The 24,171-nt window shown below is 33.1% G+C and overlaps 1 protein-coding gene across 1 annotated transcript in view; it reads left to right on the forward strand.

Moving 5' to 3' along the window:
* Positions 1 to 368: 368 nt before the first annotated feature.
* Positions 369 to 24,171, forward strand: part of STXBP5L (syntaxin binding protein 5L) — a gene marked incomplete at both ends in the record, with an annotated part of 193,095 nt that continues 169,292 nt past the window's right edge. The window contains 2 exons of the mRNA XM_084232675.1: positions 369 to 548; positions 18,732 to 18,829. Of these exons, the coding sequence (XP_084088801.1) occupies positions 369 to 548; positions 18,732 to 18,829 (278 nt within the window). The remainder of the gene's footprint in view (positions 549 to 18,731; positions 18,830 to 24,171) is intronic.

Here is a 24,171-nt window from a genome sequence, read left to right on the forward strand (position 1 = left end):
TTGGTCTGTTGGACTCTGGTTTGATTGTATAATAATGATGATATAATGCTAATGACGATGATGACACTGCCTTTTATTTTTACCCCAGTGCTGATAAAGCGTAGCTACAGCTGGGGAAAAAGCCCTTGGAAATTGGATGTATGAGGAGGAAATACTGTTGCTTTTAGAATTGTGCTTTTTAAGGATATGTTTTTTAGAATTAAAATTTGACAAGATGAAGTCTGACTTCCCTCCAGTCATCTGTAGCCAGTTCTCGTTAAGTGGGAACTAGCTACTGCCTTGACTGATGAAAAGCTGAACACTTTTACCTGCGTATAATTCCATGTGTTAAGTCACTCTTTCCTTTGAATTTCTCAACAGTTTTCAAAATGAAGAAATTTAATTTCCGAAAAGTTTTGGATGGCTTAACGGCTTCTTCCCCTGGCAGTGGTGGCAGCAACAGTGGTGGTGGGGCTGGAAGTGGTTCCCAGCATCCAGGAGGGACTGCAGGGGTTCTAAGAGAGGAGATTCAAGAAACCCTAACTTCAGAGTATTTCCAGATTTGCAAGGTAAGTTTTGAATGGACTTAAAGCCTATTTATTTGTTTTACTGTTGTGAAAAAGGAAAGATAACAACAACCTCCCCCCCCAAGGAAACCACAACACACTAGGGACTGGAAATTGTTGAAATGTCAGCATCAGAGAGTCTGGTGCAGAGAACTCTGGATAGGTCAGTGTGAATTAATAAAGCTACTCCAAGCATCAACTTCAGCATTAACTTAAAAAGCAGTAGTAGTTTAAAGGGGGAACAAGCAAACATAAAAAGTCGAAATTGCAAGATAATTTTAAGGTCCAATAGTGGACAAATATTTAAATATAGTGTTTTATGTGTAAGTACTAAACTGAGGTAGGAAATCATCATTCTAGTGAATTCTGTTTTGTCATCCAGAGAAACTAATCATTTTACTATTTTAGTGTAAAATTCAGTGTAAAATTGTTAAATCTATCAAGATGTTGCTAGATTTAAGTAGATAATAGCTAGATGAATATATCTTTAAATCTAATGGCATTGTCTTAAATTCATTGTTTAAAATTCTGACTAAAACCTCCCATATTCTTAATCTTTTATAAACAAATTAATGAACAAATGCTACTTAATTCGAGTAAAGTCTTGTAAGAACTTAAAAATAGCCTGTGCTCTGGTTTAGGAAATATTTGGGGAAATTATACTTGAATGTTGAATTTCTAATTAATAAGCAAAAAAGTTTTTGATGGGTAGAGATGAGAATTTGTAAAATCAGTATTATGTTAATAATACATGTAGATATTGGGGTTTTTTGATATAAAGTGATTATTGTCCTTTTGTGGAGGGTTTATCTAGGAATGTGTTTTTGACTTACCGTGTGCAATAAAAAAGTTACTAAACAGTTCATATGCATGATACAGATGAATATCATTTAATATGCGTTTTAGTACATGAAAAGAGACAGTAAATTTTTGAAATTACAAAATTAAGTACGATATTTTTTTTTCAATAAGTTTTTTGAAAGTGTTAAAATTATTTTTGTGGTGAATATATTATGTATAGTAAGTTTGATGTTCTATTATCATATCAAAATTTTGAAAAAATTTACAATTTCTCAAGGTCATGAATGTGATCATGATGTGGGAGAGTTTTAGTAGAAAAATTGGCAAGAGAAAGATTTCTTTAACATAGTGGCATTGGGTTATTTAGGTGGTAAAATCTGTAGAGGAGGCTTTAAAAAATTTGGGGGAATGGTGAATGAAAGATGAATAAAGGATATATAGATAGTCCTCTTTCCATTATATCAAAGAGGGACAGTAATGTAAAGTGCAGAAGTAAAATGTGCACTACTTCAAAAACACAGGTCATGGTAGAGAGAGAGATCATTGGCCTAAGAGTCAGAAAATTTGTGTTAAAGCTCTGCCATTTGCCATTCATATAATCTGGAGAAAACCATTTGTCTACCTTGAGCCTTGATTTTCTCATCTACATTATGGCAATAGATATTTCTGCTCTTCTCACCTTATAAGGTTATTGGGAATATCAGACAAGACAATTAGGGAAGGTAATATATAAATTGAAAAAGATGGAAAAGGTAAATTAAAATCTTTAAATCATCTTGTACTTGGTGCAATGACTATAACCATTGGGTTATAATAACATTAGTTAACAATTTGCAAAGATATTTTAAGAATACATAATTCATAAGCTAAACACTAATATTACAGAAATCTTAATGGGGAAAGTACTTTGGATAGTAACATAATTAATTTTAAAAAGTGGTTATCAGACTGCATTATAGATTATCTGCACTACAATAAAATATATCAAAGTGGATTAAGGAAATTCTAAAATTAGAATGGTTACTAAAATGAGAACTTCACTTGGACTCACTGATTAAATGTGCAAAGAACATTCTATTCTGAGTATTAAGCAGTTGACACCTTCTGGGTACTCTATCTTTTTTCGATGTAGCCAAAATTAAAGTATAAATCTAGAATCTGTTCCTTTGAAAACCATTTTCTTCTTTATTATCTGACTGGTCATCAAAGTCTATCTTATTTCCTTGGTCTTTCTGAAAAATATTCTCTTCTCATCATTCCATCATATATATATATATATATTTTTTTTTTTTGGCTTGGTGTATTGAAATCACTTCCTAACTGATCTTTTCACTTCTTGTTTTTCCCTATTCTAATTCATTTTGTCATAGTAATTGTTATTTCATGGCAATTCACTTCCCTGCTACAAATTGTTAGTTTCCCTGGGGCAGTGATACTCTACAAAATAATGTCTTACATGAAATCCCAATAAATATTACATTTACTACATAAAAGTGGTACTTATTGGCATGTATTTATTTTATAAATTATAATAATTATACAATCAGTAAAAATTTGTTTTTTGTTGTATAATATCCATAGGCAGTTAGTAGAGCATCTGCTAGTCTTAAAAAAATAAACAATCTTTATAATCAGAGATACATATGTAAGAAATTTAAAAAATACAGAAGTAGTGGAAGAAATTTTGGTTCAAGGTCAGCAAAACACAAATTAATGCACTGGTTAACTGCAGTTTGTTTTAAGTATGTATGCATTTGAATGCCCATATGTAGATATTTATTAAATATACAAACTGCCTTTTCTGAACATGAATTCTATAAAATACAACTTGAAATTGTTCTATACAAAAAACTGCAACAGCTGAACCTGATATGTAGATGCTTCCTTTCAGAAGAGTTTCCTGTTACCTATCATTTCCTTGATTGACTAAGTATATGTCATTCCCTGCAAACATTTTTTTCATGTGACAATGCCCTTTCTTAATCTATTTCTTTTGGCTAGAAATGCCTTCCAACTTTAACTGGAAAATTACTGGTTACCCTTTACCTCAAAGATTAAACACTACCACCATGAAACTAGTTCTGACTGCTATATTCTTCATTATATGCCCCAGGCAGAGTTGGTTTTTCTACTGTTTTCCTACAGCACCAGGAATATGCTTGGAGTGTGAAGTTAACATCTTATTGTGATTAAAAATTTATTTTGTCGCTATCATTGCACTATGGACTCTTTGAAAGGCAGATCTATTTTGTTTCCATATCATTATTAGGGTGCTTACTACATAGATCAGTGGCTCTCAATTTTGTCTAAAAGAGATTACTATTTCCATCCCAGTGTTAGAGAATCAAAGTCTCTGGGGATGGAGCCTAAGCACTTGATTTTTTTTAATTAATTAGTTTTTAATTGAGGTAATATTGGGATACCCCCATCAGGAATTACCACCACAGTGCACCTACTACCCATTCACTCATATTCTACCATAGACCATTGTGCTTCCTTCCTTCTTTGTTACTTCCCCTCCAAACCTACTAACCCCCTTGGTTTGAGTTCTGTAGTCAGTATCAAGGGTTTGTTTTTTTGGCTAGTCTTTCTCTGACATTTAATTTAGTTACTTTATAGTCTACCTGTTATTGACATCATCTGGTAAATTTCACTTTAGCATTATTTTTTTCAAGCTCTGTCCATGTTGCTACAAATCTCATGAGTCTATCTTTTTAAAAAAATATTTATTATGCATACAAGAGCTGGGGTGCAGGCCAGAGATGCGGGTGGTGAGAGAATTCACCAGAGACAGAGTGGGAAATAGAACAGGCAGACTGACTGAAATACACTGCTGAGGGGAGCAGCGGGCAAGACAGGAGATGTCTGCTTTGACATGTGGGTTGCTCCCTGGCCAGCCAGGGATCCAACTCATGATGTAGTGGCTGTGGATAGCTTAACCCTTTGCACCACCAGGGAGGACCCAAGTTTATCTTTTTTGATCACAGAGTAGTATTCCATTGTGTTTATATACCAAATCTTGATCCACTCATCTGTTCTGGGGCACTTAGGTTGTTTCCATAATTTAGCCATAGTAAATAGTGCTGTAATAAACACGAGAGAGCAAATTTCCTTTCAAATTAGTGTTTTTGAACTTTTTGGACAGTTGCCTAGGAGTATAATCATTGGGTCAAATGGCAGATACATTTTTTTTTAATAGAGGCATGTTTTATTTGTTTGTTTGTTTGTTTGTTTTGTTTTGTTTATACATGCACTGGGTACAGTCAGAAGTGCGGGAGGGTGAGAGAATTCACCAGAGCCAGAGCAGGGAGCAGAGCAGGCAGAAGGACCGAAGTACACTGCTGAGGGGAGCAGCGGGCAGCAGGAGAGGTCTGCGTGCCATGTGGGACCCTCCTTCGGTGGCTGGGGAGCAGCCGGGGATCGAACCGGCGCCGCAGAGGCCGCGGGCAGCTTCGCAGCCCAGCACTCAACCGCTGCGCCACCGGGGAGGCCCGGCAGATACAATTTTTAATGTTTGGAGACAACTCCATATTCATTTCTATAAGGATTGGACCAATAGGCATTTGATTTTTTTTAAAAAGACCCCAAAAGATATTCTGAAGCACAGTTGATGTTGAGAACAATTTCGTAGGCACTTAATGTACTTAGCTGTGTGTACATGGGCGGATGATTAATTGAAAAAGGATTAAAGCAAAAAATTAGTAATGATATATGTCTTAAACATTTTATTTTAACTGGAAATTATAAATATATGTCAATTTACAACTCATTTGATAAATAACCAAGATTTTTTTGTTAAGTACTGGTTCTTAAATTTGAGTTCTATGTGGACATCTCTTCCATAAACCATCCCATATTCATATGTACAATTTTCAGATTTAGTTAATTTAAATTAGAATAAGAACTTAAATGCTTTTCAAACAAACGTCAAGTCCTTCTAGATATACTTCCTTCTAGATATACTTATCGAGAGGGACTTGACATTTAGTTTACACTGTGTAAGTGCATAATCTAGATGGAAAAAATATATACACACAATATATATAATGTGCATATAAAATATATATGTATTCATGACTATAGTTAATTGGCTTATACTTAATAAGACTGAGAGTGTGACTATTTAGGTAGAGCTTACTAATTCATTGTATTCAGAACACCATTAGTATCAAACTACATTTTACAAAGAGAATGGAGAATTTGTTAATCTAGCAAGTTGGTTTAATTAAAATTAGAGCATTTAATCTGTAAGATATTCCATTTGACCTTCATAATAGTCCTAGTGGATAAAGCAAAGAAAATGTTAATATTTGAGGTCAGAAAATTTAAGTAATATACTTAGGTCTCCAAGTAAGTTCAATGTTCTTGTTCTCTAATTATTAAATCCAGTACTTTTTCTACTTCATCTGTCTTTCTTATTAGAAAAGGCAATATGATAAATTCCTCAGGAAGCCTGAAGTCTTTGAGAAGATAAAGACTATTCTGTTGACTATCCCTTCAAAATACACCCCAAATCTGATCATATCTCTTCACTTCCAGCACATCTCTTGCCTGATCTACTGCTCTTTAGCTTCTGTTTTCTTTGCTTTCACTCAGGCATCAACACAGTCTCCCATCATAATAGGTAGAAGAATCCTATTAAAATAAAAATCCTCTCATTCCTGTTAAAAACTGCTCAATGGTACTTCATTTCTCTTAAAATAAAAACAAGTTCTGTTACATATTGTAAGGCTAAAAATGATCTGCTCCCTGAGAAGACATTTTCAACTCTTTTCTGTTACCTCCTCTGCAGGCTACATTGACTTCCTAACTGTGGTTCAGAAATGATTCCTGCTTCAAGACTTTTGCATTTGCTGTGTCCCTTACCTGTATCTTTCCTCTCTCCCTGTCCCCTTGCCAAATAATTATATTAATTACCCCCTTAACATCATTCAGTTCTTATTTCAACTCTTAGCTTCTCAGATATCTTCATTGACTACTGTTCATCCACTTTACTCTTTCTTTATCCTAATTATTTTTTCTTGGTAATACTTAAAATTACCTATTACTGAATTATGTATTTATTTGCTTATTGATTGAGTCTCCCATTATGAGAGCAGGGCTTTATATTGTTCACAGTGCCTCCCACACAGAGGCAGTTAAATATTTGTTGAATGAATGGATGAATAACTATGAGCAAGGAGGCTGATAGAGTAATATGTTAAGAGCAAACTCTAATTGTTTTGAACAGGGCTTTTATTAAATAAGTTTTATATAAAGACAAGGAAACCATCCAGTGAAAAAGTGACACCATTTTAGGAACATGAAATATAATTTTCAAAGAGTTATGGAAAGGAAGACTATAGAGAGATTAAATTTATTTCCATTTTTATTGAGGAAGATATTAGGAACATTCTTATTTCCAAATGATCTTTTTCAGGGAATAATTCAGATGTATTAGATTGACAGTGACAAACACATGGATGTTCTAAAACTAATTAACAAAACAGACAAAAATAAACATATCACCAGACACAGATGGCAAAATCCCTAAAGTTTTAAATTCACTCTTAAATTAGTCAACTTACTATTCATCAACATTTATAAGATTTTTTGAAAAAATAAGTGGTTATGATGTCAGGGCCAACATGTAGATAACTAGTGGGATTTCTACTGGAAAATGGATTTATATTTATAATCCTTATGTCCGACATAATATCAGATCTTCTAAGATAAATAGGTATAAAATCAGAAACATAGGTATAAATTGTAGAGAGTTAGGACTCTGAAAAGCTGAAAGGAGATTGAGTGCCCCAATATCCCTGATTATGATCTCTTTTTTCAGGTTTTCCAGGTCTTCATGTTCTTCTAATTTTACATTATTTTACTTGGGAGATTTTGTCAGCTTGGCACAAGATCATCATTACAAATCCACATTTATGTCATTTTTAATTTCATTAAGAGATCCATATGAGATTTCCTGAGATGTCTGGACTTGTCTTACTCTTATTTATAAATGGACAGAATAAAAGGTAGTATACTGCAGGATAACTTATAATGGATAAAGCATCTGACAATGACTTCATGTTTCTGTGACCAGAATGTATAGCAGAAGATAGGCATTGCTAAAGAATAGTAATGAAGGCAAATCAGCAAAAATTTAGCAACCTTGTTAGAATGGAGATGTTATCAAATTTAAGAAGCAAAAAGAATTAATTTTTTTTAGAGCCAGACACCAAAGCCAAGTTATTCAGTAATTTGGACTCTCTACTTTCCTTATTCTGAGAGCTTAATAATATAGGACAGGCTTAAGTAAGGGATTACAGAAATGTAAGTAGTATGTTCATAATTTTTTAAGGTACCTAAGAGAACAACCACAATTTTCTCATAGAAGGTCCTTTGATGCTAGCATATTGTCAGTAAATTGGGTTGTTGTTCTCAATTAGTATGAGAGTTCTTATGTTCTGAAAAACAAACTGTGCTGTCATATATAGTGTATATTTTAATATAGAAATAACTTGAAATCTTGTATAATTTCCAAGCTTAAAAGATTATTATTAGTGTTGTTTGTAAAGATTTATAATTTATGCACACTAGAACTGGAGTGTAGACCAGAGGTACGGGGGTGGAGAGGATGAGAAGATTCACCAGAGACAGATTGGGGAGTAGAATAGGCAGATCTACAGAAATACACTGCTGAGGAGAGCAGCGGGTGAGACAGGAGAGGTCTGCTGTGCCATGTGGGTTAGCTCCCTGGCCAGGGATCAAACTCATGCCACATTTGAGACTTTGACCTCTGTGCAACCAGCGAGACCTGACTATTACTAGTGATTAAGCCAAATTCCTATTTCTTGAAGTTTAGTGAATTTCTGTAGAAATTTATCACAATTGATGATGTGCTTGTGAAACAATTATAATGTTTTCCATAGTTTACTTTTAATAATAGAATTATTGTATTGGTTTTCCATATTATAGCTCTATAAATTGTTCACATACTTGTTTAATAACATTAACATTGACTGGATCCATTAAAGTTTTCAAATAGAAACCCTATTTAAGCTTTTGTTTAATATTTTTTTGTTTTCAAATCTTTTTCTTATTAATGTCAGAAGAGTTTCTACACATAAATCAGTAATCTTGAGACTCACATGAAAAAAAATAGCCCTGTTAGCCTAAGATTCTTGAGCTTTTAAGTTGAGTTCTTTCCCCATAAGAGAAAATTGAGCTTTTGTTCATACTAATTGTCAAAAGAATGAGCTTTATAAATAATTTTGGTTATAGTGACAGTTCATTTTTAATAAAAAAGATGTTTTCTTAATCCCTTTTAATGATTGAAAGGCTAATCTTTTCATGTTTCTAATGCACTTGTATTTTTATTTTAAATTATATTAATTATACTGGGGTATCATTTATAATTTTTAACTTAATCTAAACTTTATAAGGTCTGGTAGAAAAATCAGTGATTGAGACTTAGTAAGCCAAAAATAGAAATCATATTTAAAGGGTATGGAGATGGTGTAGTTAAAGAATATAGACTTTCAAATATTACTTATTGGATGCATTGAGGTGATAACCTGCAGAGGAGCTTGGTAAAATGGAGAATTCATAATCACTGAAGGAATACAACAAGGAGATTTTTTTTTAAAGATTTATTTATTTATTTATTTATTTATACAAGCACTGGGTACAGTCAGAAGCACGGGAGGGTGAGAGAATTCACCAGAGCCAGAGCGGGGAGCAGAGCAGGCAGAAGGACCGAAGTACACTGCTGAGGGGAGCAACGGGTGGCAGGAGAGGTCTGCGCGCCATGTGGGACCCTCCTCCCACGCTGCAGAGGCTGCGGGCAGCTTCAAAACCCAGCACTCAACTGCTGTGCCACCGGGGAGGCCCAAGAACATATTTTAGTGAGTTTCTTGTTCAAAACATATTTATTACACAATCTTAAAAATTATTAGGACATAAACCATTCTTAACTTACTCTGATAAGTGAGATAGTTTTATGGTTGATTGATTAGCAAAATTGGTGATATTTCCTGTACTTATATAACATATTGGAAAGAAGGATATGATTTTAGTACTATTGGAGGCCCCAAATCACTGGTTGATATTGATATTATATAGAATGATACAAATATAATGATATATAATATAATGAATTTAAATGTGAAAATACAGCAGTTAGTGTTTTTAGTTAAGTGCCTTATAATTAGATTCTATATACATGCAGTAAGTATCTCTTAAATTGATAATAGCAAAAAGCAACATTTTATTGGGATATGTATATTTCAGTATAAATAAAACTTGTCATTTGTAATGATGGTTTTAGAAACAAACTTAATACTGTGATGTAAAGTTCAGGACTGGTAGCCAGAGAAAACTTATACTCCTTCTCTGTTAATCACCTATAAATTTCAGTTTATTAAAGATATACTTTTCCCAGAGTATAAAAAATTGTCAAGAAAATTGATTGGTGGGCCTCCCTGGTGCAGCCTCTGCAGTGCCGGTTCTATCCCCGGCCACCAGCGAGGGTCCCACATGGTGCGACAGACCTCTCCTGCTGCCCGCTGCTCCCCTTAGCAGTGTATTTTGTCAGTCTGCCTGTTCTGTTCCCTGCTCTGGCTCTGGTGAATTCTCTCACCCTCCCATGCTTCTGACTGTACTAGTGCTTGTATAAATAAATAAATAAATCTTTTTTAAAAATTCAATTAAAAAAAAAAAGAAAATTGATTGGATTGGCCAAAACCCTGTCTTTGAATCTACAAAAAAGCGTGAAAATGATTAGTAGTACACAGTAAATTGAGACATTGAGTCTGAAAAATGCTTATAGTTTTTAAATATCTGAATATATGGAAAATGTAGAGCTAGCAAAGCAAACATAGAACTGAATGGAATTATAGTAGGAAAATTCAAGAGGGAAAGCAGATAATCTGAAATTCTTTAGAAGGAATATTGAGAGAGACATTCAAGAGTATCTCAGCATTGTGAAGAGGTCAAAGGTTATGAAAAAACAAGTTAGAAACAAATAGCAAATCATAACTGCCAAGACAGCTCAATTAGACCAAGAAGAATTTAATTAGGGAAAAAACATTTTCAGTAAAATGATGTGTTGTACTAAGATTACACTTAACAGAATACAGGATTGACAAGATCAGTACAATTTAAGAGTAGTTGCTTAAGAAGTTGGTTTTATGTAAAAGAAACGTGGCAGAAAAACAGAGATGGTAGATCCTGACATCATTTTGATAAAATGGAAAGGGGTACTTAATGCAATTGAGCCACAGAAGGGAAACTTAGGCTATCAGAAAGGGACGGATAGGGTGAAGAATAGAGGTAAGATTTGCCTTTTAAATTAGTATGCGTACCAGGTTTGGAAATTCTTTCTTGATGAGAATACATATTTTGTTTGAATTTTCAGTAAACTCTATGCTTTATCTCCAATCAAATAAATAAAAATATGGTATTCTACTAGAGAACTGTATTCATTTATTTCTGCTACAACAAATTGCTAACACCTCCATAAATTAAAACAGCACAAGTTTATCATCTTACAATTCTGGAGGCCAGCAGTATGAAATGGTTTTTGGTAGGTCTGCATTTCTTTCTGGAGGTCTTAGGAGGGGAGTGTTCTTTTTTTTTCTCCTTTTCCAGCTTTTAGAGACTGCTCACAATTCCATGACTGGTCACCCCTCTCTAGTCAAAGCTAGAATGGTTAGCTTGAACCTAGCCACTTAGTGACTAGTTCAATATTTTTCATATCCCATCACTCTGACACTAACTTTTGTGCTTCACTTTTACATGTTTGAAGAACTTTGTGATTAAATTGAGGCTACAAGAATAATCTAGGTTAATCTTCTTGTCTCACGTTCCACTGATTAGCAACTTACATTCCATGTGCAACCTTAATTCCCCTTTGTGATCAAACCTAACATATGCACAGATTCTTTGGGGAGTCATTATTTTGACAACCAGAAAGATAATCATTACCTTCACTTGTCTTTTTTTGTCTGTTTGTTTTTTGTTCTTTAGTTATAGTATGGAAAATAACAAGAACAAAGAAAACAGTATATAAACCCTGGCTCTTCAACAATTATCAACTTACAAATCTTGAATTTCCATTTCATTATTTTAAAGCAGATCTCAGACATTATATACCATTTCACCTGTAAGAACTTTAGAGATCTGTCCTCTCCTTTAAAAAATATAAACTTAATGATATTCCATTTAAAAAACATAAAATTTCTTTAATATGCAGTTAATGTTTAAATTTTCTTGCTTGTCCCATAGTATTTTTTGTAATTGATTTGTTTGGATTCATCCAAACAAGACCCACATTACATTTTCTCCTGGCTTGAAGTTACCTTCAATTTGTGTAAAGTCAGAATTTTTTTTTTATTTTTAACAAGACTGGCTATACTATGCTTTTGTGTATGTTGTTGAAAACAAAACTGTTTCTTTTGTGAACTGGTAGACTTGGTGCAAGGAAGTGGGCCGGTTCTCTAAATCATACCGTACAATAAAAAGTAGTCTTTAAAGTTTTCTAGAAATAGTCACATCTTTTAGGAATTGGGAAAAGAATATATTTTTTAAAGATTTATTTTTATTTTTGTACAAGAACTGGGGTACAGGCCAGAGGTGGGGAGGGTGAGAGGATTCACCAGAACCAGAGTGGGGAGCAGGACAGGCAGATGGACCAAAATACACTGCTGAGGGGAGCAGCGGGTGAGATAGGAGAGGCCTGCTGTGCCATGTGGGTGTCTCTCTGGCCAGCCGGGAATCGAACCCGCACTGCAGAGGCTGTGGACAGCTTCACAGAGCTGCGCTCAACCCGCTGCACCACCAGGGAGGCCCGAAAAAGAATATTTTTAAAGTTAGCCTGTGCTATTCCTACTTTGTGATGCTAATGTGGGGTAGATTTCCCTGAGAATATTAGAAAAGAAGAAAATATAAAAGACATAAAAGATGTAGAACTCAATAGTTTCAATTTTTATCTATGAAATAAGTTAGTGGCGTAGGATGGGATTCAGATTCATATAGCTCTTTTTTTCTTTTAAGTGAGTATTTGAAAGGTAAAAAAATAAAACATTTGACAGGACTCACTTTACAGTACTTAGAATTACAAAGCAAGAAGCTGAAAGTGATTTTGTCAAAGTCTATTATCACTTAGATTTCTTCTAGCTTATAGGATATCCAAGACTCAGCTTAATAGACTAAATGTACTTGAATAACTGAATTGAAAGACAGTAATAGGACCAGAATACTGATAAGGAATGTAGTTTATTGAGAGTTCCATGTATGTATAATCTGATAACACTTTTTATTGATTACATATGTCATTCAAAATGTTCCTTATTTCTGATTCTATGCCATCCTATGGTGATTTATTATTGGATTTTTCTTTGTTTTTTTCAGTTCTGACTTACTAAAATCCTTGCTATTTGAGGTAATGGTCAATACCCATGTGTTTTGAGTTTCCATTCTTAGTATTGGGTGAATTTATAATAATACTTATTATGAACTTATTATTTATTGAAGGGCATATATACATGCATGCATACGTACATACACATATTAGTCTCTTTTTAATTGGATAATCATTTTTTAAAATATTTACTTATTTTGTAGAAGAACTGGGTGAAAGCCAGAGGTGCAGGGGGGTGAGAGGATTCATGAGAGACAGTGGGGAGCAAAGCAGCAGATTTACTGAAATACACTGCTAAGGGGAGCAGCAGTTGAGAGAGGAAAGGTCTGCTGCACCATAAGTGGCTTAGCAACCTGGCTGGGATGGAACCCTGTCCATAGTGGTCATAGCACTGACATTTAACCTCTAGGCCCCCAGCAAGGACCTGGGTAATCATTTTTCAGAAGTGAATTTTCAAGGCCTGCACACATTATATGAACCATTTTTATTTTTATGTGATTAATGTTTGCATCATATGTAATTTAATTCATTTTTGTAGCTTTTATGAATCTCTTACTCTTTTTGTATTTTCTGTATAATCCTCAAAGATTTATCTTCAAATCATGGTTTATTTCCTAATAACGTACCTAATTTCTATATTCATACAAAGTGGAATTATATATTCACCATAAAGAGTTTTATTTAACATTTTGCTCATTGCTCATATGTTTTATTATGAGGAGAACATTAGGTTTAAAAAGCTGGGAGATGAGAACTTAACACTTTGGAGTTGACTAATGAAAGAAAATAGGAAAGAGCAGGGAAGTATTATATACCTAATAAAATTCACAGACTTTAAGTACTCAGCTCATTGAGTTGTATTTCATAAAACTATGTAAATATCAGTCAAAATATGATAACGTATCTTAAATTTTTAAAACTTTATCCTTCTATGTTCTTGCTCTTACATATTTCCTGAGGCAACGGATTTCTGTTATCACCATAGCTTAGTTTTGCCTGTTCTTCCACTTAATATAAGTAAAATTATAAAATACATATCGTGTATATCTTCTTTCATGCAACATGATTTTTGAGATTTGTGAACTTTGAATGTATTATCCTTTTTTTTTTAAATAATTTTATTTTTATATTTCCCATACAATTGCAACCCCCTTATTTTGACCCCAATCCCTCCCCTCCCACCCTCTACCCCCCATAGAGTGTCTCTGGTTCATAGTTTTTGTTGATTTTGATTTTCACTTTCTTATAGTTATTGATTTTCCTGGTCCCTTATTTAAGTTTTCTAGATTCCTGCTATTAGTGAGACCATCCGGTATTTTTCTTTTTCTTTCTGGCTTATTTCGCTGAGCATGATCCCTTCCAGAGCCATCCATGTTGCTGCAAATTGCATGTGTTTATCTTTTTTGAATGCTGAGTAATATTCCATGGTATATATGTACCACATCTTCTTGATCCAGTCATCTATTTTTGGGCATTTGGGTTGTTTCCAAAGCTTAGCTATTGTAAATAGTGCTGCTATAAACATAGGGGTGCAGGTGCTCTTTGGAATTGATGTTTGTTTGTCCTTTGGGTAAATACCTAGGAGTGGAATTGCTGGATCATATGGAAGCTCTATATTTAGTAGGTCCAGAAATCTCCCCACAGCTCTCCATGAATGTATTATCCTTTTTATTGCTGACTACTTGTCCTTCAAATACTTCTATTGAAAAATTACATCTCCATTATAAATGTAGACTTGCTCATCACATTAAATACAGCAGGGTAGAGAGAAAAACATTCCCAAATTATTCATACTTTGTATTAATGGTTAGTGATTGGGGCAGGTGAGATGCATTTCATTTTAGTATTTTTCATGTTTAGTTTTTTGTTCTGTGGAAATAAATGATCACCCAAATGAGAACAGAGTTTACTTATGTAGAGCTTACAATAGCAAAGGAGTTGACCACCATCACTTTGATTTGGTAGAGATAAGAAGAACAGTGGGGTAAGCATTATAGGAAAGGCTTTAGTTGGTTAGTCTTTTTTGATTTCTGTTATTTTTGATTCTTAGAGCTTCAATCTTTTGTCTTACATTATTCACCTGTTCTTGCATATCGCCCACTTTTTCCATTACAGTCCTTGTTATATGAATCATAGTTGTTTTAAATTCTTGGGCTGATTGTCTCCTGACTGAGTTTTGTCTTTAAGTATGTCTTGCAGTTTTTGCTGAGAGTCAGACATAATGTGCATGGTAGAAGTAACTGAAGTAAATAGCCTTTAAGTGTCAGATTTTGTTTATTTGGTTAAGAATTAGGCTGTGTTTTTTCTTTGTTGTAGCTGTAGGTGTTAGATGCTAAAATTTCCTCTGGTGTTATTTTTGTCTCTTCCGTTTTCTTTGGGTTTTTCTAGAAAATCCTGCTTAAATCAAGTTCTTTTCCCTAGCTACAATAAAGGAGCCCTATATATGTGGTGTTAAGGCACGGAGAGGGAAATACTGTAGTTCTCTGATTAGAAATTGTTTACTTTTGGGCCTCCCCTGGTGGCCCAGTGGTTGAGCGCTGGGTTGCGAGGTTGCCTGCAGCCTCTGCAGCACCAGTTCGATCCCTGGCCACTGGCAAGGGTCCCACAAAAAAAAAAAAAAAAAAAGAAGAAATTGTTTACTTTAACCTTTCAAAATTGCCATAACTTAAAAAATCTTTGCCATTACAATTGACAAGAGGTGCTAAATCAAAGTTGTTTTCATTTTTATTTCATTGTTTAGTAATAAATTTTGCACTTAAAATATTTATTGCTCATTTGCATTTATTCTATAGTGAATTAGATGTTATCTTTTGACTTTCATTTTGGGTTATTTGACTTTTATTGTTTATAAGAACATTTTGTATAGTTAAAGATATTAATGCTTTACTATGTTATGTATAAAAAGCTCTCTAGCATCTTGTCTACTATGGCAAAGGTTTTTAAGCTCCCTTAAGCTTATATGAATATGTGCTCAAACCCATTTGTAATAATAGTTTTGGTTTTTGTATTAGCATATCATAATCCATCTTGAATTTTATTGTCATATGAACTAGATAAGGATCTAATTTTGTTGTATGATCAGCCAAGTTTGCCAATACCATTTATGGAATAATCCCCCCCTTTTTTTTTTTTACTGATTTGCTTGTTGTTTTTAATTATTTAATTATTTTAATTACTTGGTTTACTTTTAAACATTGTACTTCATTCCATTAGTCAGTGTCTCCTGGTATTAGTACCACAATTAAAATTATAATTTTTATTTATAAAGCATTTTAATATTTAATATCTCAGACCTTTTTGGTGGTGCAGGGGTTAAAGTCTCAGCACTATCAATCTAATTGCCAGTCAGGGAGTTAACCTGCCTGGCACAGCAGACCTCTCCTGCTTCAGCCGCTGCTCCCCTCAGCAGTGTATTTCAGTCAGCTTGCTCTACTCCCCACTCTGTCTCTGGTGAATCCTCTAGCTCCTGCATGTCTGGCCTACAGCCCCTGGTTTTGTATACATAAATAAATAAAAATGAATCTTTAAAAAAATACTTAATTGTCCACCCACTTTTTCTAGTTCCCTTTTCAAAAATTTTTCATTGTTTCAAGGTTTATATTTCCAGATATACGTTAGTCTTTTTCTCAGTTTTCATAACATATCTACTTAGGATTTTGTTTATTCTATATTACATTTTAATGTTAATTTGGGGCAAACTTCACATCTCTTGAATATTGAATCTTCTGCTTTTATAGTATACTTCTCTAGTTATTCTTGTATGTGTATATATATATTTGCATTGATCAAGGATGTTTTGGAGTGTTTTTTTAATACCCAAAAGGAAAGGTTTATTATAAAAAAGGGAGAGAAGAATAAAGGACACTGGTATAGTCATAGGTAGGCAGCCTTGGGAGGAGAGCTGCTGTCCTGTAAATGGAGAAGGTCGGAGAGGAGCTCCTGCATAGGCACAGCCAGGCAGAAGGGCTGCTGCTGTTTTGTAATTTTCTAATTGACTATGAGATACATTTCTCACTAGATTTATCCCAGAATTTTGTTTTTGTTTTCTTTTGCCTTTTTATCATAAATGAATGTTGAACCTTATATGCTTTCTCTTCATCTGTTGATATGATCACATCACTTTAACTTTCCTTTTGTTGATGTAATGAATCATACTGATTTATGTATGTTGAGCCATTCTTGTATCCCTGGAATAAATTCCACCTGGTCATGTTGTATGATCCTTTTAATGCACTGTTAAGTTCAGTTTGCTAAGATTATGTTGAGGATTTTGGCTCCTATGTTCATCAGGGAAATTGGTTTATAGTTTTCTCTCTTTGTGGTGTCTTTAGTATCCAGGTAAGGTTGTACTCTTAAAATGTAGTTGGAGATATTTTCTCTTAATCAGCTTTTTGAAATAGATTGAGAAGGATAGATAATAGTTCATCTTTGAAGATTTGGTAGAATTCGCTGGTGAAACAATCTGCTCCTGGACATATGTTTTTTTTTTTTTCTTTCTTTTTTCCTTTTTGGATTTCGATTACTGTTTCATTTTCCTGGCTTGTAATTGGTGTGTTCAGGTTTTCTGTTTCTTCCTTATTCAGTCTCAGATGGTTATACATATCTACAAATCTGTCCATCTGTTCTAGATTATTCCATAAAGTAGCATGCAAATGTTCATAGTAATCTCATGATCCTCTGAATTTCTGATATGTTTGTTGTAACTTCTCTTTTGTTTTTTATTCTATCAGTGCTCTTTTTTTTTTTCTTCGTGAGCTTACAGGTTTATATAGAGGTTTTTATATGTTGGTTTTTGTTTTTTTTTTTTCCCAAAGGAACAGATTTGGTTTCATTGATTTTTAGGACTACTTTGTGAATTGTTTCATTTATTTATTCACTAATTTTTTTTTTTCTTTGTTCATCTGGTTTTTGGTTTAGTTCCTTAAATTATACTGTCAGAGTACATATTTGGGCTCTTTTTGTTGCAAGATGTGTGGCTCTTAGTATTGCTTATGGTGCATGCCATGGGTTTGATATCTCATGTTTTCATTTTTATGTATCTTCATGCATGTTTACATTTTTTTTTATTCCCTCATTAACCAAGTAGTCATTCAGTAGTACACTGTTCAGTCTCCACATTTTCCTTGTGTTACTATGAAAATGTTTAAGTATACAGAGAGGTAAAATAATTATTCTCTGAACATTCATGTATATGTATCTATTCACACATACATCTTACCACTCATACTTGACAATTTTTGTTTTGTCATATTTATTTTATGTTTGTCCAGTCATATATACATACTTTCTTGAATGCATTTTGAAATAAGTTACAAGTATTAGTACATTTCACCTATTAAAAACATAGTATTCCTAGGATTAATGTGAGTTTACTATTTGTTTATAACATTTTTTTTTCTTTTTGAGGTGTATGTTACAAATAAATCACACATTTTATTGTGCTGTTCAATGAGTTTTGACTAAGGTATAGTTTTGCTTGTTCAGAATTTAATATAAATGTAATCATATCATAAGCACTCTTCTTTGTATTGCTTGAAAGACTTGACATACTGTTTTTGAGAATCATCCATGTGTTGCAACTACTATTTTTTTTGCATCTATTAACTGTTGCATAATATACTCTTGTGTGAGATGAGTACAACATAGTTTTGTTTCTTGATTCTCTTGTTGGACACTTGGGTGGTTCTAAGGTGTTATGTAGAAAGCTGTTAGAGCATACTTACATAAATTATTGTGTGGCTATATGCTCTTCATTTTCATGGGCATATACATAGAAGAGGAACTTCTAGGCCATAGGAAAGGTATGTTTGGCTTTATAAGAAATTGCAAAGTTTTTTTCCCCACAGTGATTGTGTCATTTACACTGCTACCAACATTAAGTAGTTTTTTGTAAAACAGGTTAGTCATTCTGGAGATTAGGTAGTAGTATCTTGTAATATTTAATTTTTGTTTTCTGATGACTCCTTTTGCTATTTGCTCTCTTTCAGACAGTTCGGCATGGTTTTCCTTATCAACCCACAGCATTAGCCTTTGATCCAGTTCAGAAAATCTTGGCTATTGGGACGAGAACAGGTGCTATACGAATGTATCCTTGATTTTTGCTTCATTATTTGCAATATTAATACCAATTGCATTTCTTTAAATATTAAGGTAAGTGAAATTTTTATGACCAAATAAAGTTTAATGCTTCTTTCGAAAGAGCGACAATTGTGAATTTCAGTGTCAAATTTATTGATGTACCTGTTTTAATTCCTAATACTGTAAATTGTGCCTTTCCCCCCCGATCAAGCTAGCTAAATTATAAATTGTGTTGACTTTCATAAGAACCAACTTTGGGTTTCATTGCTTTTCTGTATTGTTTTGCAATAATCTGTTTAATTATTTCTGCTTTGATATTTTAAAATTTATTTTGCTTACCTATGGTATTTGATCTTTTTCTAGTTTCTTAGGATGGAAACTGAGGTCATCCATTTGAGATTTTCTTTTCCAATAGATGCTTGTAGTGTTGTAAATTCCTCCCAAATTATGTATGAGGGTTATCTCATTTATTAAACTTTTTATTTTGAGATAGTTGTAGGTTTTAATTGTAGTTGTAAGAAATTATACAGAGAAATCCCAGGGACTCTGCACCCAATTTCCCCTAATAATAACATCTTGCAAAATGATAATGTCATATCACAACCAGGATATTGACACTGATACACTTAAGGTGCAGATTACAAGGATTTCTTGTATTGTCCTTTTATGACAACACCTGTTCATCTCGTTCTCCCACACCTGCTCCCCACGATCACTCATTTATCCTTCATTTCAATGAAGAATTCTTCATTTTTCATTTTCAAAATTTTACTACTTTAAGAATGTAATGTAAATGGATCATATAATAGGTAACCTTTTGGGGTTCACTTTTTCACTTTCAGCACAATACTCTGAAGGTTCATCCAAGTTGTTACATGTAATCACCTGTTCAATTTTATAAGTTGTTGAGTAATATTCCATTGTATGGAAGCACTACAGTTTTTTCTTTTAATCATTCACTTATTAAGACCTCTGGACTGGGCTATTATGATTAAAGCAACTATGAAAATGTGTGTAGATGCTTCTCTATGAATGCTTCTCTATGAATGCTTCTCTATGAATTCTCTATGAATGCTATGAATGCTTCTCTAGAAAATTTCTCTAGGAAATTTTCATTTCCCTGTTATAAATGCCCAGCAGTACAATTAAGAGATAGAATGGCATTTGAATGTTCAGTTTTATAAGTAGAGGTGAAACTGTTTTCTAGAATGGTTGTAACATTTCACATTCCAATCAACAGTGTATGAATGATCCTATGTTTTCACACCATTACCAGATTTTTATGTTAATTATTTTTTCATTTTATCATTTTGTAATTTTGTGATGTACTGGTATTTTTATATATTCTTGATATTAGTCCTTTGCCAGATATACAGTCTGCAATTGCTTTTTTCTATTTTTTTATTGTCTTTTCACCCTTTTTCAGAGTCTACCTTATCAGTTTTTCCCTTACAGATGGGGTACCTTAGGTGTCACCTCTCTTTGCTTAACTCCAGCTCTTAATTATTTTCTTTTAATTCTTTTTGTAAAAATCTTACAGTTCTGCATTTTATATTTAAATATGGTTTTCATTTTAGTTTAACTTTTCATTTGTATTGTTTGTCTGGTTTTGGTGTTGGAATAATACTAACTTACTAAAATGAACTGAGAAGTTAGTCCCTCTTCTAGTTTTTGGAACATATTGTATAACATTTATGTTAATTCTTTAAATGTTTGGTAGAATTCCTAGTGGAAGTTCTTGGGTCTGGAGATTATTATATGATTTTATATTACAGATTAGATTTATTTAATAATTATAGGGCTAGTTTGGTTTTCTATTTTAGTTGAATTTTGGCAGTTTATCATCAGTCTTTTCAGTGGTATTTTTTTCCTTTGCTTTTTTTGAGCTTATTTTGCTCTTTTTCCTAGATTGATTTTGTATTTTTTGTTACAACTATAATAAAATCTACAACTATTTTAAAATAAAAAGTTTCATTAAAATGGGATGACACTATGCAGAATTTGGTAAGAAATTTACTTGTAGAATATTGATTTGATATCTTTTTTTCTAAGATATGCATTTAGTGTTATTAATTTTTCTCTCAGTACTGCTTTAAACGGATCTTACAAATTTTGATATGTTTTCATTTTCATAGAGTTATTTGTAGTTTTTAAAATTGCCTTTGAGTTTTTGAATCATGAATTACTTAGAAATGTTTGGAGATTTTCTTGTCTTCAGGTTACTGATTTCAGCTGATTCCATTGTGGTCCTGAAGCACACCACATGTTATCAATTCTTAAGATTTGTTCTATGGTGTAGAATATGGTCTGTCACTGGAATGCTATATAGATTCTGGGGAAATGTACATTCTTTTCTTATTGATTGGAAAGTTCTATATTTGTCAACTAGATATTGTTGGTTGATGTGTTGTTGAGTTCTATATTTCTTTACAGCCTAGTAATTCTATCAAATCTTGAGAGTGGAGTAAATTAAGATCCCCAACTGTATCTCTCCTTCCAATACTATTCATTTTCGCGCTCTCTTTTGAGGTTCTGATTTGGTGTGCACACACACACTATTAATATGTATTCCTGGTGGATTGACCCTTTTATCATTATGTAATTTTTTTGTCTCCAGTAATTTTCTTTGCTCCAAATTCCGTTTTATCTCATATTAATGTAAGCATTCCTGCTTTCTTTTTTAAAAGTAATGTTTGCATGGTATATCTATTTCCATCCTTTTACTTTAAACCTACTTATGTCTTTGTATGCGAAGTGAGTTTATTGTATGGGAAGCATATTCTTAGATCATTTTCATTCTTACTAAAGCACTATATTTAAATACTTATATATATGAAATTAGTTCAGGTTTATAACATAATGGTTCAATATTTGTATATATTGTGAAATGACTACAGTAATTCTCATTAACATGTATTACCACACATAGTTTAGAAGAGTTTTGTACCTTTTGATCAAATTCACCCATTTTACCCACCTACTCTCTTGGGCAATCACAAATGTGTTCTTTATATCTGTAATCTCAGATTTTTTGTTTTAGATTCTACATATAAATGAGATCATATGGTATTTATCTTTCTATGTTTCATATTTAATTCTATATAATGACTTTAATGTTCATCCATGTTGTTATAGATTATAAACTCTTCTTTTCCGGCTTAATAATATCCCATTGTATATTTATATCATATTTTTTATCCATTTTCCATTGTTGGGCACTTTTCTTTCAGTACTTGAAAAATGTTGTACCACTTCCCTTTGCCCCCTCCCCACCATGGTTTCAGATGAGAAACCTATCATTCAAAGGCATGTTCATTTATAATACATTCTCTGTCTCTGGATGCTTTCTAGTGTTTTTTTTTCTTTAGTTTTCAAAAGCTCAGTTATGATCTTCCTTGGCACAGATATATCTGGATTTATTTTGTTTGGTGTTTGTCCAGCATTTTGCATAAGTACATTGATGTATCAAATTTAGTAACTTTTTATATCATGCCTACCAACAGAACCCCAATAATCCTCCACCATACTTCATTGGTGAAAGCGTACATTGTAGAGGTTAAAATCAATAACCCCTAAAACAAATACAATGATGTAAATCAATTTTATCTCAGTAGGAAAAAAAAACATTAACAAATAAATGTTTTTATTTTAAAAAATGAAAACCTAAAAAAGCAAAACCCAAAAAACCCCTTGAAATATGACTGTATAATTGAGGTATGAGAAAGATGGGTGGGGCTGGGGAGCAACTGCCAATGAAATATGGTGCAATATGGTTACTTTGGTGGTAGGCATAGTATATAAATATTCAACCAAAGAGATGTGAACCTATACCCCCTAAATCATGTGCATTGTTTGAAAGCAATGTCACTGTCTTAAAAATAATACAATTAAAAATATATAAAATAATAATAATTTACCCTTATATGGGATTACTAATTTAATAAATTAATAATTTACCTTTATATGGGATTACTATTCATTTACAAATTAAAAGCTTTGGGCAGTATATGTTAAACAATAATCTTTTAGAAATGAAGTTAGAAAAGATAATGTTTCAAATATGATACAATTTATAATGAGCAACTGATAAGATTTTTAAAATTTCCCAAAAAATTGGGAAGTTTTCAAACATTTATTTCTCATTTCTTGTGAGTTTTTCAGCTCCACTATATTTTCCCCTTCTTTCTGGGAGTCCAATTTATATGAATGTTAGATCTTTTATAACTGTCCCAAAGGTCCCCAACACTGCTTATTGTTTTTCTCCCCAGTCTCTCTGCTCTCTGTTGTCTAGATTAGGTAAATTCTATTGAGCTCTTAAGTTTACTGTATTTTATCCATAGTCTCCACTCTACTACTGAGCCTATTCATTTTTATTTTGTCTCTTGTATTTTTCAATTCTATGATATCAGTTTTTTTATAACTTCTGTTCCTTTGCTGATCTTTCACATTTTATTTTCTGCAAGAAGGTTCATAATTGCATATTGAAAGATTTTTGATGGCTGCTAAAAACCTTTCTCAGATAATTACATCTGATTCATCTTGATGTTGGCATATGTTGATTTTTTTTGTCATTCATATTATTTTCTAGGTTGGTAGTATGATAATTATCATTCATACAAATAATTTTCATTTGTATCCTGGATACATATTATAAAACTTGATCTTAATTGTTTTTAACCAGGCCATTTTGGTGTAGCTCAAGAACCAGCCAGGTGGGTATGTTCAGTTTCTTGCTATGCCCTATCAACATACCCACCCCAGAAAAAGTGGGTACTAACTCACACTGCCTCATTTCAGATGACTGGGGTGGACGTTCATGTTTTACTATTCCCTACTGACATCAGGAGAGATAAGAAGCATGACATTATTCACTTCTTCTTGCAAACCTTGTTTTATCTTATTTATGAGAGTTTTAGTTTCTACTAGGAACTTCTGACATGTTGGGGTATTGGCTAGTCCTGCTTTGCACAATCTTGTTTCTGTCAGGTGGATTTGGGGATCTAGTTTCACAGAAGACACTATGCTAACATGGGGTGGTTGTGAAGCCTATATGTTGACTAGTTCCACCTTATACTCTCTCATTAAATCTCGTTGTCATTGGACTTCACTGATGCAACTTTTTTCTGGAAATTGGAACACCTCTTCATGCTAGATAGGTGATGGGAGATTAGCCATTCATTCAGACTGACTAATACTACCCATCAGGATTCTATTGCTGCCCCTACCTCTATTGGTTTGGAGATGGAAGGGCAGCCAGCTACTTGCTTCAACTGATTCCACTTGATGGGTAGGAACAGAGTGCTACCTGCTTCCGTCAGGTAAAGGATGGATGATTAGCAATCTTCTTGA

The sequence above is a fragment of the Talpa europaea genome (assembly GCF_964194135.1).
Source record: "Talpa europaea genome assembly, chromosome: 4".
Taxonomy (NCBI): Eukaryota; Metazoa; Chordata; class Mammalia; order Eulipotyphla; family Talpidae; genus Talpa; species Talpa europaea.